The 15,531-nt window shown below is 32.2% G+C and overlaps 2 protein-coding genes across 2 annotated transcripts; both read right to left on the reverse strand.

Moving 5' to 3' along the window:
* Nucleotides 1-9,601: 9,601 nt before the first annotated feature.
* LOC149576836 (receptor-like serine/threonine-protein kinase At1g78530) lies at nt 9,602-11,243 on the reverse strand. Its single transcript, XM_089822815.1, has 4 exons — nt 11,180-11,243; nt 10,329-10,530; nt 10,064-10,196; nt 9,602-9,965 (listed from the first exon to the last, which is right to left on the reverse strand). Exons 2-4 carry the CDS (start codon nt 10,370-10,372, stop codon nt 9,723-9,725), a joined length of 420 nt encoding a protein of 139 aa, XP_089678941.1. The 5' UTR covers nt 10,373-10,530; nt 11,180-11,243; the 3' UTR covers nt 9,602-9,722.
* On the reverse strand, nt 11,238-13,415 carry LOC149576837 (calcium/calmodulin-regulated receptor-like kinase 1). The gene is made up of 3 exons (XM_089822688.1): nt 13,139-13,415; nt 12,584-12,798; nt 11,238-11,475 (listed from the first exon to the last, which is right to left on the reverse strand). Exons 1-3 carry the CDS (start codon nt 13,326-13,328, stop codon nt 11,341-11,343), a joined length of 540 nt encoding a protein of 179 aa, XP_089678814.1. The 5' UTR covers nt 13,329-13,415; the 3' UTR covers nt 11,238-11,340.
* Nucleotides 13,416-15,531: the final 2,116 nt, after the last annotated feature.

Raw genomic sequence — 15,531 nt, forward strand, 5'->3', positions numbered from 1 at the left:
ATATCGGATATCCGATGTCAAATCGGATATCCGATTTTGAATCGGATATCCGATCAGGCTTGGTATTTACCAAGCCTACCCGGTCAACCCCAAAGACATGTTTATAGAGAGTTTTAGTGATTCTCAGACTTCGGGTAGCCGTCTGACAATTTTATTTTGATCGAAATTGAATGAAACGAAATGGGTTTTTTAATATCGCTCTCTAGATTCCATCAATATAATTTCTTTCAAATTCTGAGTTCGATAAGTATTTATTAGTTAATTATCAATGAAGATTATTGTAAAGTGCTGATTGACATATTGAATGAAAAATAGCTATAACTTTCAAACGGTATAACATTTTTTAAATCTAAAAGTTGCGTCACATTCTATACTTCGCCTAGTATAAGAAAAAAAAATAAAAAAAATTGATCAAATTTTCTATTAGTTAGGGTGGTCAGACACGGGAATTTTTTTAATCCGAAAAAGTTTTGGTAGAAAATTCATATTTAATTATTTATTTGGAATAAAAATATCAAAAAATATGCGTCACATCCGGGCATGAGTCTAGTTTTCATATCTATAATTATATTAAAAAAATATTATGATTTGATTTTGATTAAGGTGGTCAGACATACACCTACTTTTTATTTTCGCCCTAAAATTTTCTTAGTACTGCATTAAAATTCAAACTTTTGACCAATCAATTATTTTTTTCTCCTGATAAGGCCTAGTAGTTTAGAAACTACATTCAATTTTCTACAAATTATTTTCTTACAACTTTTTGATATAAAGTCCATAACCACTTCAAAATTATGTGTCAAGTTGACATAAACCTGATTTGCTAATTTTTCACTGCCACTTAAGGCCATAGTTTGGTACACCGTGATCTTGCACATACCCATAGATAAAAGGAAACTCCTCCAACACTCAAAGATGCAAAAGCTAAAATGAACCTGATATGCAAGCTAATATGAAAATGCAAGGTGTACCCATGAGATGCATACATGTTGATCCTTCATATTAGTTTTTATCATTGAGCATTTACAATAAGGCCACAAGATATTAGACAACCCTCACTAATATTTCTAGCATGAGAATATGAATATGACATTAGTTAGAGTTTTATTGGAATGAGATGTAAGCATCAAGGCACAAGAAGCCAGAATGACCAGAACACCTATTCCATTTGATTTAGCACATGAACATTAGCATCAAAGCATAAACACTAAGATGACCAGAATGTTTCTTGCATACACGCACACCAGACATGTGAGAGATCCTTCTCATGCTAAGTAATCAAGAATTATTTTGTCTAAAATGACTCTTGTGTTTGTAACCTGAGACAAAAGTTTTCTACGTATACTCATAGTGAACCATACATTCACTTAGAGGACAAGTATCAATATGTACTTTAGCATAGAGAACTCACTCAAATAAACAAGGAGAAGAACCAACTTCACTAAAGCGTCTATATAAAATGAGTCGAGGTACATACAACCATCTAACACAAGATAGAGGCTCTTACAATATACACCCCTTTTATGGATCCTTTAGATTATTGGAACTAAACCATCAAGAAGAAAAAAAAGAAAAGATCATGCTCCCAAGTCCTTGCTTCTCTAGTCAAATTAGACATCCTTGAGTCGCTCAAAGGGGAATGATAAAGAGAAAGTAAAACACGGAAAGAAAAGCTCAATATTGCTCAAATAGTATTAAGGACATTTCAAAATATATGATTTCTTTTGTTTTTTAAATCTTTTGATGTTTTTGGATTTTTTGAATTTAAAGCTTAGCATAGTTCAAATAGCATTGATTGGATTGATGCAAAGTATTCAAGAATTTACAACACTTAAAGCATTAGAAATCTCGCTAGTAGTAGTGCAATAGTAAGTAGACATAGTCAGAATAGCTAATGACTGATGCATAAGAGATTCTTGGGTAAGAACGTCTCTTTAGTAAGAGGGTGATAGTAGACAGACATAGTTGGAACAACTGGTGACTGATCTATAAGAGACTCCTAAAAAGCATCCAAATATGATCCCTTAGACTAGGTAGGTTATCTTTTGAATAGTGTGAGAATGTACGCACAAGTGGATGTAGAAAAAAAAAGCAAAAAAATGTGGAAAGAAAGAAACTATACAAAAACTAGGAGTTTCTATTCTTTTGGATTTTTTTCAGCATCATATATGATTTTTTTTTGGTTTTTTAGAATGACTTAAAGACTACTAGCTCTTAAGAAAGATCACATCAATTTTTCCCAATGTCTATCAAGGTGTAGGATATGATGGATAAGAAAAGATGGAAAGGCAAGGAGTATGAAGTGAGTGAAATTGATCCTGAAGGACTAACTCCTCAAGAGTACCCAAGCTAGATAAAGATAGCCATATGAAGCAGATTTTGGATAACTAGTGGAAGAAAGAAGCAAGAGATAGTAGGAACATAAGTTGATAAGTGAGATAGTGTAGAGGCATAGAAACCAATAGCAAGAGTGTAATGATGAGATGTCATGAAAGCAAGTAGTCCAAAGAGTGAACATGCCAAGAGAGTATAGTGAACAAGATCAAGGATTCAAGTGGATAGGATAGTGATAAGATAGCAATAGGAATAGAGCTAGATATGAGCAATATGAGCGAACGAGCAAGATAGGGTGAGCGATAGTTAAGATAGCCAATGTGCTTGGATAGCTCAACAATGTCAAGATTAAAGATAGAAGAGGGAATGGATGGATTATGGAAGAATTATGCATGACACCTATTTGCCAGGTTTTCATCATGGTACTTATCCAAGGTTTCACAAGAAGTAGTTTTCACCATAGGATGAATTAATTTTTTTCTTTACTTTTGTTACCAAGGTGACACAAGAAGTGGTTTTCACCAAGGCACATTTTCATTTTTCTTTTTTAATTTTTTAGAAAGAGCTCAAGCTTTTTCAAGTTAGATAGCACACTTCTAGGAAGATAAGTCATGATATGCCAAGACGATATATATACGGTCAAAGATGCTAATAGGGTAACATAAGGGAGATAGTAGAAAAGGTATATGGAGTATAAGGTTTTAGGCTTTGGATGAGATAAGTGGGATGGAAGGATAATAGGCTATAGGATAGAAGGTGGAAGGATAGTTAATAGAGTATTGAAAGGGATGTGCAAGGATAGAAAAAAAAGTGAGCAAGGATCAACATTGACACAGACCTTGAAGGGTAGTGGAATGATGGAGGAAACATGGATGAAATGGTTTGAGGTTTTGATGTAATAGTTTTAGAGGAAGATGGAGTGGAAGGTTTTGAAACCTTTTTAGAATGATAGTTGGAAGGTGGTGGATTGGAAGCCTTTGGAAACTTGAATGTCAACTTTGAAGTATTTTCAATATGCAAGTCTTTCAAAAGAGACTTGGAAATCCATATAGTTTTTTATTTTTCTTTTAATGCTTTAGAATGCATTTCTTTAGTAATGGATTTAGGAACCCATACTTGCTTTGATTTAGCTTTTTTGCTAGTGGACTTTTGTGGTCTCTTTTGTGTATTTTCTTTCTTAGAATTCACATGTTGATTAGAGGAGACATAGTGAATTTTTGAAGATGGATTCATGTATTTGCACTTGAGTTGATCATCCAAATTGCTTCCAAAAGACTTGGGGTTTGTGGATGGAGAAGACCAATATGACTGGTTTAGATGGAAAATTGTATGTGAAGAGTTCAAGGATGAGTACCTTTATTGATCTTGAGGTATAATAGGAGACGTAGGAGATGATAAGATAGAAGCAAAAGTAAGAGATGGAGGAACATAAGGCCCCAATATGGATGGAAGTTTTGAAGGCTTTAGCTTAGATGGATAAGGACCCAAGATAGACTTAGGAGATGAAAATGGATAATGAGTAGAGATATCAACATCTTTAAGGTGAGCAATGTGATCAAGGCCATAAATAGGAGAAACATCTTAGATAAGAACATTTGAAGCTTGAGCACATTTTTGAAGTGATCATTGAGAAGTAGGACAAGAGGGGATACTTTAATCTTGACGAGTGTCTTTAGATAGCATAGGCATGGAATCTTGAACATCATTAGCTTTAGTAGCACCGAAAAAGTTTGCAGCCACATGGAGTTTAGCTTGGTTCTCTTTTAGAGGCAACCCTTGAGGATAAGAATAGCTAGTATGGAAAGCATTAGGTAGCATGCCAGTGGAACTATAAGCATTATGAGAGGTATGAATGTTGGAAGAAGTAGAGGATGTAATGGAGACACTACTAGACGTAGGTTTATCAATATCATCTTGCTCAAGAAAAGTACACTCATCATATGAGTCATTAGAGATATCAACAATCCCATCATCAATAAGATCTTGGAATCTATGTTTCAACTCAATGCAATCTAAAGTACTATGCTTATTATTTCGATGATAAGCACAATAGATATCCAAGAATGGGTTTCCATATGAGCTAGACTTAGGAAATGTGATGAGCTTACTGCCAATAAATGTTTGCAAAATTTTATCATAAGAATCTTCCAAGGGAGTAAAACTCCTCTCAAGAGTATGTCTAGAATCATTTTGTTGTTTCTCAAGCGAATAACATGCATCTATGTCTTCTTCATTGTCTTGATCAAAGATAGGCTTGTCATTAAAGTTTGGAATAGGCTCAAAGGAGAAATCATTTTCTTTCTCTCTAAATAGGTCTTTATATCTAGTGGATGAAAACAATTGATGTTTTGGAGTAGAGCATGTAGACCTAGAAGAAGATGATGTGGGAGAAGAGGGTGTATGCACATGCAAAGGCCTTAAGAAGGATTCATGAGAGAATTCTCTTCTCTCCTCTAGCATTTTCTCATACTGAGAGTATGTGCTCATTAGGTCCTTAGAGAGACTAGAGTAAGCGGGTTTATTGGTCCCTTCTAACTTCTTGTGTTGAGTGTACAAATATTGAAACTTCTTAGCAACAACAAGCAATTCAGGATCATCGAGAGGTAGCTATAGTTTGGTATCAAAAGATTGGAAGCCCATAGTGGTAGATAAAATATCAAATATGACAAGGGCTAAAAGGAGATAATAGGGTAACACAAGGTATCACAATGTCCAAACTAGAAAGTAAAGTGTTCACTTGTCAAATAGAGGTAGCAATGAGCAGTGACTTGTCAAGTAAAGTGACCAAGCAACTTACGACACTAAGCAACTCAAGTCAAGAGCTAGGCAAGAAGCCAAATAGCCAAGTAGGCAAATTGATAGATAAGTAAGGACAAGTGAACAACTATCCCAATAAAAGAGTAGTCAAGAGATCAAGGTAACTGTTTCAGCCTTAAAGGAGGTCCTAGTATGTTGACATAGACCAAGAAGGTGGAAAAGACCAAGAGAAGCTAGACCAAAGAGCCATTTTAAGAAAGTTCAAGCACTAGAGACATAGGAAAGAAACCCCAAATGTTGAGATTCCCCCCCAGTATGCAATACACAAAAATGTTTTGAATTCAAGTATTTCAAGATCAATTTCATCTACAGTTTTAAGAGACAAGCAGTAGTCAACAAGAAGTTCCATAAGATACATGGAAGAGAAAAGTTGATTATTAGCAACTACAAGCCTAAAAGAGAAATTAAAATGGCTTCCTATCAATGGCTCTAAATAAGCTGGTTGTGACTAACAAGGTTTTAGTGGTGAGGCAACCAATAGTGTTCAAATTTACCTCTCTATGAAGAGAGATTCCCACCAATGCCAGGGATGTTTTGCACAATCTCTTATGAGACTACTCAAGGAAGGCTATCTTTTGAACACTATTGTCTTGCACTCCATTATGAATGCAAGCTTTAGGCTTTCCCTCTCACTGGCCTCATTAAGGAAAATTTTGAGAGATATGCCCATCTATGGCTATGTAATCTACCTATGAAAAGAAAGAAAATGGAATTTGAGAGCAAGTCAAGGAATTTGATTACCCTAAAAGGATGAGAGCATATCCCTACTACCTCAGTTTCCCAAACACACAGACAAGTTTTGTTCAATTACAACCTTTAATCTAAGGAAGACAAGAGGCTCTTAATTAGACTAGGTGTTTGTTCATTCCTTAGCTAATTCTCATAACAAACTGGTATGTTTGACATTCTAATTCACTATAAAAGTGAAGAGCATAGGCCTAATACCAAATCTGAAATTTGAATTAACCCTCTTAACTTAGGCTAGATTTTGAAAATGAATGCCATGATTTAAGCAAAAAAAAAAAAGGTTTAGGCTTGCCTTGTTCAAAGCTAGCAAAGGCTAGGCACATTTTTAAGGGTCTTCACCTTGTTTTGTTTTAATTTTTTAAAAGTCTTTGTCTACACATCCTGCAAGCAAGAGTTATCAAATTTGTTTATGATTTTGTCTTTGACATGCATTTTGTAGACCATGTGTAGAAATACAAATTTTGTACCAAAACCTCTTGGCACCATCCCAAACTTGCAATAAAATAGTCAAATTAGAATTCCATGATTTGGGTTGTAAATTTTTATTTTATGAAAAATCATTAAAAAAATATTAAAAGATTAATTTGTGATTAGAAAAATCTTAAATTTTTATAGTAGGCTCCTGAAATCATCGAAGCCCAAAAAAAAATATTGAGATCAAAATTCATTGATTTGGATGCTAAATAATTTTTTTTATTAAACATCATAAATAAATTATTAAAAATCGACTCTTGCTCCAAAAAATCTAATTTTTTTACTGTAGTTTCAAGCCATTTTCTAGAGCCTTCAATAAAACTTTTAGAGAAAATATGTTGTTTTGTAGCCTCAAATAATTCATATATGAAAAATCATAAATAAATTATATAAAATAGATTTTTTATCTGAAAAATCTGAATTTTTTCCTATGATGTCGGCCTATTGTCTAGAACCTTCAATAAAAATTAGAGACCAAAATTTATTGATTTGATCTACTTTTTATGATTTTTATGAAAAATCATAAAAATTAAAAAAATGAATTTTTGATCAATTTTTTAAATTTTTTTTTAAAACATGAGAAGGAAGAATAAGAAGATGAGAAATAGAAGAAGAATAAGATGAAGAAGAGAAAGAGGTTTCTCAAATGCTCATTCTAATGCTTGCCCCACGATATGATGATTGTTGGTTGTCTTCTTGAAGCATCTTCAAACCTGCAAAAAACAAGATGATGAGGCTTTCAAGCCCCACGATGGGTGCCAAAAATGTGTGCATAAAAGTGAGTCACACTTCTATAGACCATTATATCTAAGGTACTATAATTAGAGAACTTAGATGGCGGCCTATAGCTTCCTATCCATGACGTGTGATATATGCAAATATGGCTCTCAAATGAACCAAACATGCAAATACATCACAAGGCACACCATGAAATGGAAGATTAAAAAATGCAATGCAAGTAAACTATAATGATGTGAAAGATGAAAACAAGAATGAGAGATTACAAAAAAGGCCCCTTTTTAGATTAGGTGTGTTAAGCTATATACATAAATAAAAGCTAGAATTAGAAGCAAGAAGCATGAGGAATGAAGACTAGAAGATAGAAGTTCTCCACAAGCATAAGGTCTTCAATCCTGCAACATAATGGTAGCAAAAGAGTGAATGTAAGAATGAGATAAGAAGATAGAAGTTCTCCACACGCAAGGTCTTAAAATCCTACAACATAATATTAGCCAAAATTAGATGTAATTAAGAGAGGGAGAGCCTCCATTTTAAAGAAAAATGTTGAGATCAAATTCAAGGGACTCATGATCAAGGGTGGAGATGCATTCAAAGATGAGTGGATGGGTCCATTTTTTATTATTTAATTCAAAATGGAGGAGCATTTTTGAATTTTAAAATGAGCACTTTGAATATTAAAATATTAAAGTGAGCATTTTGAATATTAAAATGAGTGCTTTGATTAAAAATACATATTATGGATTCACTTTGAATAAAATATTAATTTCCACCCATTATGAATAAAATATTAATTTTCATCCATTCTGAATAAAATATTAATTTCCATCCATCATGAATAAAATATTAATTTCCTTAAACCCATTATGAATAAAATATTAATTTCCTTAAACCCACTGAATAAAACATTAATTTCCATCCATTCTGAATAAAATATTAATTTTCGTCCATTCTGAATAAAATATTAATTTCCATCCATCATGAATAAATATTAATTTCCTTAAACCCATTATGAATAAAATATTAATTTCCTTAAACCCACTGAATAAAATATTAATTTCCTTAAACCCATTATGAATAAAATATTCATAATGGAATTAAGGTCCCATTTTGAATATAAAATTCATTTTTGGAGATAAATGCCAATTTTCAATTTATTTGAAATTAATATTCACGTGTATTTGTCAAATGGGTTGTAATAGTTGATTTGAAATAATTGATTTTATTATTTTAGTTCTCATCATGATGAAAAATTATGAATTTAGGATTCTGACCAATTTTGAGTGATTACACCCATGAATTTATAATGAATAACCAACTTTTCATGATTTCAATATAACAATATAATAATATCATAATGACGAGTGAACATGTCATCTTCACATGAAACTAAGAATTAACCATCTTACCATTTCACATGACCATAACAAATTTTATATGTACTTCACATGAAAATTCAACAATTATATGAACTTTTTAAGTTAGGAAAAAATTTAGGATGTAACACCATAGAGTACTCAACCAATTTATCCCATTTTTATATTTTTGTTACCTTTCTATAATTAGTAATCATCTACAACCATAGAACAAGTTTGAGAAATAACAAGTCTAAACATCAAAGAAAACTAGGGTGAAAGTTGTTACTACTCCTCCAAGAGTTTTTACCATACTTAAAGGTGCTTTAATTGTAAAATCACATATTCCAATTACATCATTTTTCTTTAATAGTTTTTACTATGTTTTGTTCTTATTGTCATTTTGGAAGACTAACTAACAATAAATATTGCCAATAATAAATATAAACACAACATTTAAAATTCATTTATGATATTTTAAAAGAGAATTCTACTGTTAGTATTTCCTTGAAATGTTTTCTAACTTTAAATTAAAGATTTTAGAGTTTTTTGCAAAGACATTATTATTATTTATATGTTTTTAATTAAAAAATTGATAACACAAATACTTATGTCAAATTAGGAAGATGATCTAATAGTTGAGCATCTTAACCTTAGACTTCCTAAAGTCCTACTAGAAACGCTGAATTACTCCTAACTTTTTCCATCGTATGTGACAAGTCCCTTGCTTGTATCTAAGATTTTATGGCTACATTATCAAATATGATACTACATCAACATACTTTTTGTAAAGGAATTTAAAATAAAATCTAAATTTGAATATAGTACTAATGAATTAAATCATATTTCTTTGATTGATTAAAATAACATAAAGAAAAACTTTTAAGTAATCATCATCAATAATAACAATATTAAAGTCACAATTATTAATATAATATTATAAAAAATATTAGACATCTTATCAACAAATACTATGAACTATTACTAAAAAAAAGTTGAATCCTTTGCAAAACCCTTATTTCATCGAACTCCATCAAAATATATCATTAAACTAATCTATATCTAGCCTACACAGACCGTTGGAATGGTCATTGGGGCTGAATACTTATGGTCAAGATATAATACTCGTGCAAAACTTGCAAATGATGGGTGAAAATCCATCCTTTATTATAATTCAATGGAACAAAACTGGTTTCTAAGATTGAAATACTATATGCAGATATGAATCATTTTATTTCAACCGAATTCACCAAAACGTTAAGCTTCCACCATTAATTGAATTGAATTTGGAGGATCCATTACAATCATGGCCTCCTTGATTTGCATGACAATCTCGCTCATGGTGGGTCTTTTGGATCCTTCAATTTGGAGACATTGTATTGCCATATTAACTATGCCATAGAATGAATTCTCTTCATTTTCAGAAAGAGGTAATCTTTTGTCTATGATGGCTGTCAAATCCCTAGGAGAATCTTTATCCATTTTTGCATGGAACGTTACCTGTGAAGTCAAAAGAAAAATCAGCGTGTCTATAACTATCATGGCCACAAATTCAAGAAACAAACATTTTGGAGATGGCGATTAATATAAAATCTAACCCATTTCACAAGGTTTGTTTCTTCTTCACAAAAATCGGTGTCTATTGCTTTCCTCCCACATATAATCTCCAGCAGAACCACTCCAAAGCTATACACGTCGCTTCTTTCTGTCAGCTTGCTTGTATCAAAATACCTTTCAATTGATCATATCAAATTCAATGAATATCTTTGGAATCAATTCAAACCATTAGTTAAAATCTGCAATGTGGGAGTCAGACTACAAGGCAATTAGCCTGTTAAAAGTAGAAGAGAAGAAAAAGCTCACTCTGGGTCTACGTATCCCACTGTTCCCTTTATGTTTGTGGTCATATGAGTAGGGACTGTTCTGTTTTCATTGCTCTTCACAACTTTTGAAAGGCCAAAATCTGCAAGCTTTGCTCTGAGATTACGGTCTAGGAGAATGTTTGAACTCTTCACATCTCTGTGAATGATTTTTGGCGTGGAGCTCACATGCAGGTATTCAAGTCCTTCAAGTAAAAGATAAGTAGTGTAAGTTATGAGGTCATGAAGTATATATAGGATTAACAATATCAATTGCCGTATGTTTGGGAATTTAAGTAAACAATGAAAGTATGATAGCGACGAAATCTTTTTGTAGTGTAAAGAGACTAAGCTCATTAACCTGCCTGGAACTCTGAATATAGAAGATGCACCTACTGTAAATTCTCAACACGAATAGATCAAAACAAGACGTTCCATGGAAAAATCTACTTTTTGAGGGCAGTGTAGAGTACAGAATACAATAAAACATGTGTGCTGCATTTGGATTAATATTTTTTTTTGGGATTGATGATATGGCTTAATCATCTTTTGTGTCTATAAGTCTAGTGGTTGTAGCGAGCGTTGATAGGTCAATCTCTTGATACAACAGCTACCCTAACTTGTCACAAGAAATATTAAAATGAGAAATTACTGAACTAACCCCAACATTTCGCTTTCCAAATAAAAGAAATTTTTTTTCTACATATTCTAACTCAATAACAATTGCATTGTCCACTGTAAATTGTGAAAAAACATATTACTATAGTCCTACTATAGAGCTATGTACATTTTTGTTTTTCAATTGCAGGAACAAGAAGCAAATAGAAGATAAGTTAGGCTCTTCATTGAAATTACCTTCTGCTGCATCTAAGGCTACTTGAAGCCTGGATTTCCAGTCCAATTTACAAGCATCAGCCAAAGAACCTGGCAAAATAAATTAAGATGAATGGCAGTCAGCAGATAATCATTATATTGACCTATACTGGATCATTTAGACATTCTACCTTAAGAATGTACTAACCATAAAGATGCTCACTCAGCGATTCTCCACCCATGTATTCATAAACAAGCATAAGTTCCCTGGAGTCAGCACTGCAGTATCCAAGAAGTGACACCAAGTTCTTGTGATTCACTCTGGATAGCAAATCAATCTGCTTACAAACAAAAGCTCTGTGCGTTTAACATCGACTACTCTTTAACAATGTACCCAAAAAAGAAGATAAATAAATAACATTAGACGCACTTTTATTTTATGATATTTAATAATTGATTACTCTGACAATTACAAGGAAAAGTTGGAACAATGAATAGTTGTGAAATATTTGTAAGAGTTCTAACAATTAGACCTGTTAATAGCATACATTAATAACAGTTAAAAGAGCCATAGCATGTTCACAAATATATGTTAGACTTGAAATAGACGCTTATTCTGGTGGGAGTTATATGCAATGTCTCTAAGTCTTGTCACTGTTGAGAGAAATCAATGGTTCTAATCAATGTGTCAGCCAAAAAGAATTATTTAGAAGAAATAAAACTATAATATATTCAAAACAATTCAATTGTATAGTTAAAGTTAGTTTAATCATTTCATATTTTATGAACGTGAATCCATCTTGTATAATAGTGAATGGCTCACTTAAGATCTATGATTATCATGTTCATAAGGGTGAGGTATTTTTGCGTTAGAATGAACATTTATTCAAATTGAAGATCTTATACAATTCCTCAAAGTCATGTTAACTGTTCTGAACAATTCTAACCAATCTGTTAGTGAAAAAGGGATAAGGTTTTAATGTGAATTGAATAAGATGTTCATATATAATGTCAATTATTAACAGAATTTATAATTATGATATAATTATCAAGATTCAGCTGATCAGTTTTATGAATTCTTATCTTGTGAACAATGATTCATATAAATCATCTAATAACAGTGAATGGTACACATGGAAATGATGCTTATAAAGATTAAAAACCAGATTTTTAGAAAGATCAACAATCCCACTACAATTTCAACTAATAAATACTACCTATCTTACTAAAGATTCATACAAAAATCTTATATCGTATGAAAGAGTCATTGCAAACATTTTTCACATAATGTCAAATAAATACAACTCGCTATTAGAAATAAGTTGTGAGTTTAATAGATTCATTCCTAAACATTTTGATAGGAAGCTTAATTCTCTGTCTGAAACAAACAAACAAACAAATAAAACACTCGAAAAAGTATAGATATTATTTCGGTATATAAGTTACCTCGTTTAAAAACTCAGCAACTCCTTGGCTTGAAGTGGAAGAGAGCACTTTTACAGCAACTTCTTCTCCATCTTCCAAGCTGCCAAGGTAGACTGCTCCGAAACCTCCTTGTCCAATCTTCTGGCGAAAATTTCCAGTGTTTTTTTTCAATTCCTCGACACTAAATGAACGAGCCCGTCCAGGAGCCAATACGTTCACAGCCGAACCTGCTGCATCTGCAATTCATAGTTTATCATTGTAAAAAGGTAAAATCAATTTTAAAGAAATATATGAGTTAAAAGCTATTAGATTTTTTTTAAGAATCTATAAAATTTTTATATTAATTGTTACATTTGAGCTTTTTTTAATCAGGTCTTTCCTCTTTCATGATTTAGATTTGAGACTCACAATGTTTAATATTCTTTTAAGATACAGTTTGTGTAAATTTTTCTTCTCTCATAACCCTTTTTGATATTGCAAGTATTTTTCTTTTTCATTATCATAAAAAATTTAAAATCACACTATATAATCGTCACAAGAAAATTTGTATTTTGCAATTATAACAGATTTACATACCAGTTCTTCTACTGGAATGCCTCCTTCTGTACATCATAAAGCCTCCAATTATTAAAGTGGGGATAATAAAAGCAAACAATATTACAACCTCGGCAATGACCCACACTTTAGGAGCTTTGCGAATGGTGGTAGCGATGATAACCAACATCACTACGGACATTACAATCAAAACTATAAGTCTGTTGGCCATGGCTCATTCGGTTGATCCCTTTTCTCTTGTATGCCACTGATTTCGACATAGAACAACCTGTTACACTCCACTTTTTATGTGCAGAAATCTATAATAAAATCCAAAGGAAGCATATTATTTATACATTGCCAAAATATGGTCTAAATACAAATGTGCAAGAACAGCTTGTTTAATCAGAAGACGTGAAATTTTGGAATCAAAGGCCGTGCTTTTAACTCGATTCCTTTCTTCCGAATGGGATAAAGCAAAAGTGTGTCTCGGCATAATTCATTCATAGACATAGTAGATCATTGAAACCAATTAATGTTCATTCCATTCTTTGTCGATTACGTTACAGTTCGTCTAAAGCACCTATGATTCGATATTTTATTTTTACTCACAGTTTTGAAGTTTCCCACGCTTGTTGATCTTGGGCGGCAGGGACTTATAATTGTAAATGTCACCGCTGCTGCTCTTTGCCAGCTGTTTATTTTCTCTGTTTTTTGTGAAGTTTTTCTTCGTGCTCATCGTTTTGTTAAACAAATCGAGTTTGCTGAAGGACTCTTGGAATTGATGAGAATCCTGAAATGGCAAATTTTTGTTGCCATTTCAAATACAACTGGACTCTACCAAGGGTCCTTTGATAAGAAGTTGCCTTTAAAATAATCTGCCAATAAACTATATCATGAGTAAGTGACACTCACCTATGGAGATGTCATTTTAGTCAACTTAAATTTCAAGGCAATGTTACAAAGACTTATTCGGCAATGTTGGAAAGTGTGATTGATATGTGTCGTAGGCTGTCATTGATGGTAATTACATTCAGTTTATCTTAGCCAATTTGAATATTTTATACTTTATCAAAATTACAGTAACAGGAAGTAGTGCGCAGGGCAGTCAGATAGATCACATCGTGTCAAAGTCACCTTGCAGAGATGTTGGATGCAATTTCAGACAAAGATATTAGACATATGTTTATGTCTATTTCGATGATCACAAAGCTTTAAGTGATTGTATAAAGCAGATATTCACTTGAATATTAGGTTGATAGTATTATGTGAACAACAAAGTAATTCGGTAAAGATTTACGGATATGATTGATAGATTGAAGTTAAATTTTGACCAATGATATATTTTGGTTGAGCTGACATCCAAGTTAATTAGTCTTGGTTAGCAAGCTTTGTTTTGCTGATTTGGTTTCACACTTTATTTGGGAAGTTAAGAAATTTATATTTTTGAGCTATGATTTCATATGTGAAATCGAGTTTTTGATTGTGAAGGGGATGTACGATGTGTGGATAGCTGCTGTGATGTGTAGATGTGAATTATGTGATCAGTGATTATATTTGATGTGGATAATTATTAGGGCTTCATCGAAACTATAAAAGTATTTGATGTTACTAGTCAATTTGGTAAAGGACAGTAAGTCTAATTTGGTTTATGTAATTTGATCAACAAATCTAAATGAGGGTCAAACCTATTTTATGATTGGGTAGTAATCTTAAGGGAGTTTTTGAACGTATGTGCATTTCTATATTTTGTACTTATGACTTTAATAAGACAATTATTACTGTAGTAATGAGATTATTTATGAGTTCCATTCCCACCATAGTTTCTCCTCAAAAAAAAAATGATGTTATGAGTTTTGATTGCTTTTGTGTTGTGTTGTGTTGCAGTTTACTTTCTATATGCTTTGTATGATATTTTCGAAACAATTTGAAGTTAATGGAAGAGTTAGAATATTGATTCACCTCCCTCCCCTTTTTAGTATTCTTCAATCCTAACAATTGGTATCAGAGATTTGTGCCTTAGAAAAAGTCAAACAACTTGAGGAGAATATTAATGGGTACTAACAACATTCAAATGTAGTTGCTGATTGCAATTGAGGATATTGACAAGTAGTAAACAAAAAACACTAATTGAAATGAAATCTTAAGGAACCTAGTAGTTTTATCGAAACTATCAAAGATAAGTTGAATAAATCAAGATTTAAGATGAAGGATTTTATGATCAAACAAAACTTGATGGCAATTCTATTATTGAGATTGACAAATTTGCATTGGAACAACTTCAAAAGGTGATGAAAGAAAATGATGAATTATAGAATGAGATAGAGATCGTAGTTCTTTGGTCGAATAAGGAGTTAAATAAGAATCAAGAAAATCAAGAAAACATAGAAAGATACCTTAAAAGAGAAATCAAATAAATGTCACAAATTGAACAC

The sequence above is a fragment of the Cupressus sempervirens genome, chromosome 1 (genome assembly GCF_028749045.1).
Source record: "Cupressus sempervirens isolate cs-2001-9-10 chromosome 1, ASM2874904v1, whole genome shotgun sequence".
Taxonomy (NCBI): Eukaryota; Viridiplantae; Streptophyta; class Pinopsida; order Cupressales; family Cupressaceae; genus Cupressus; species Cupressus sempervirens.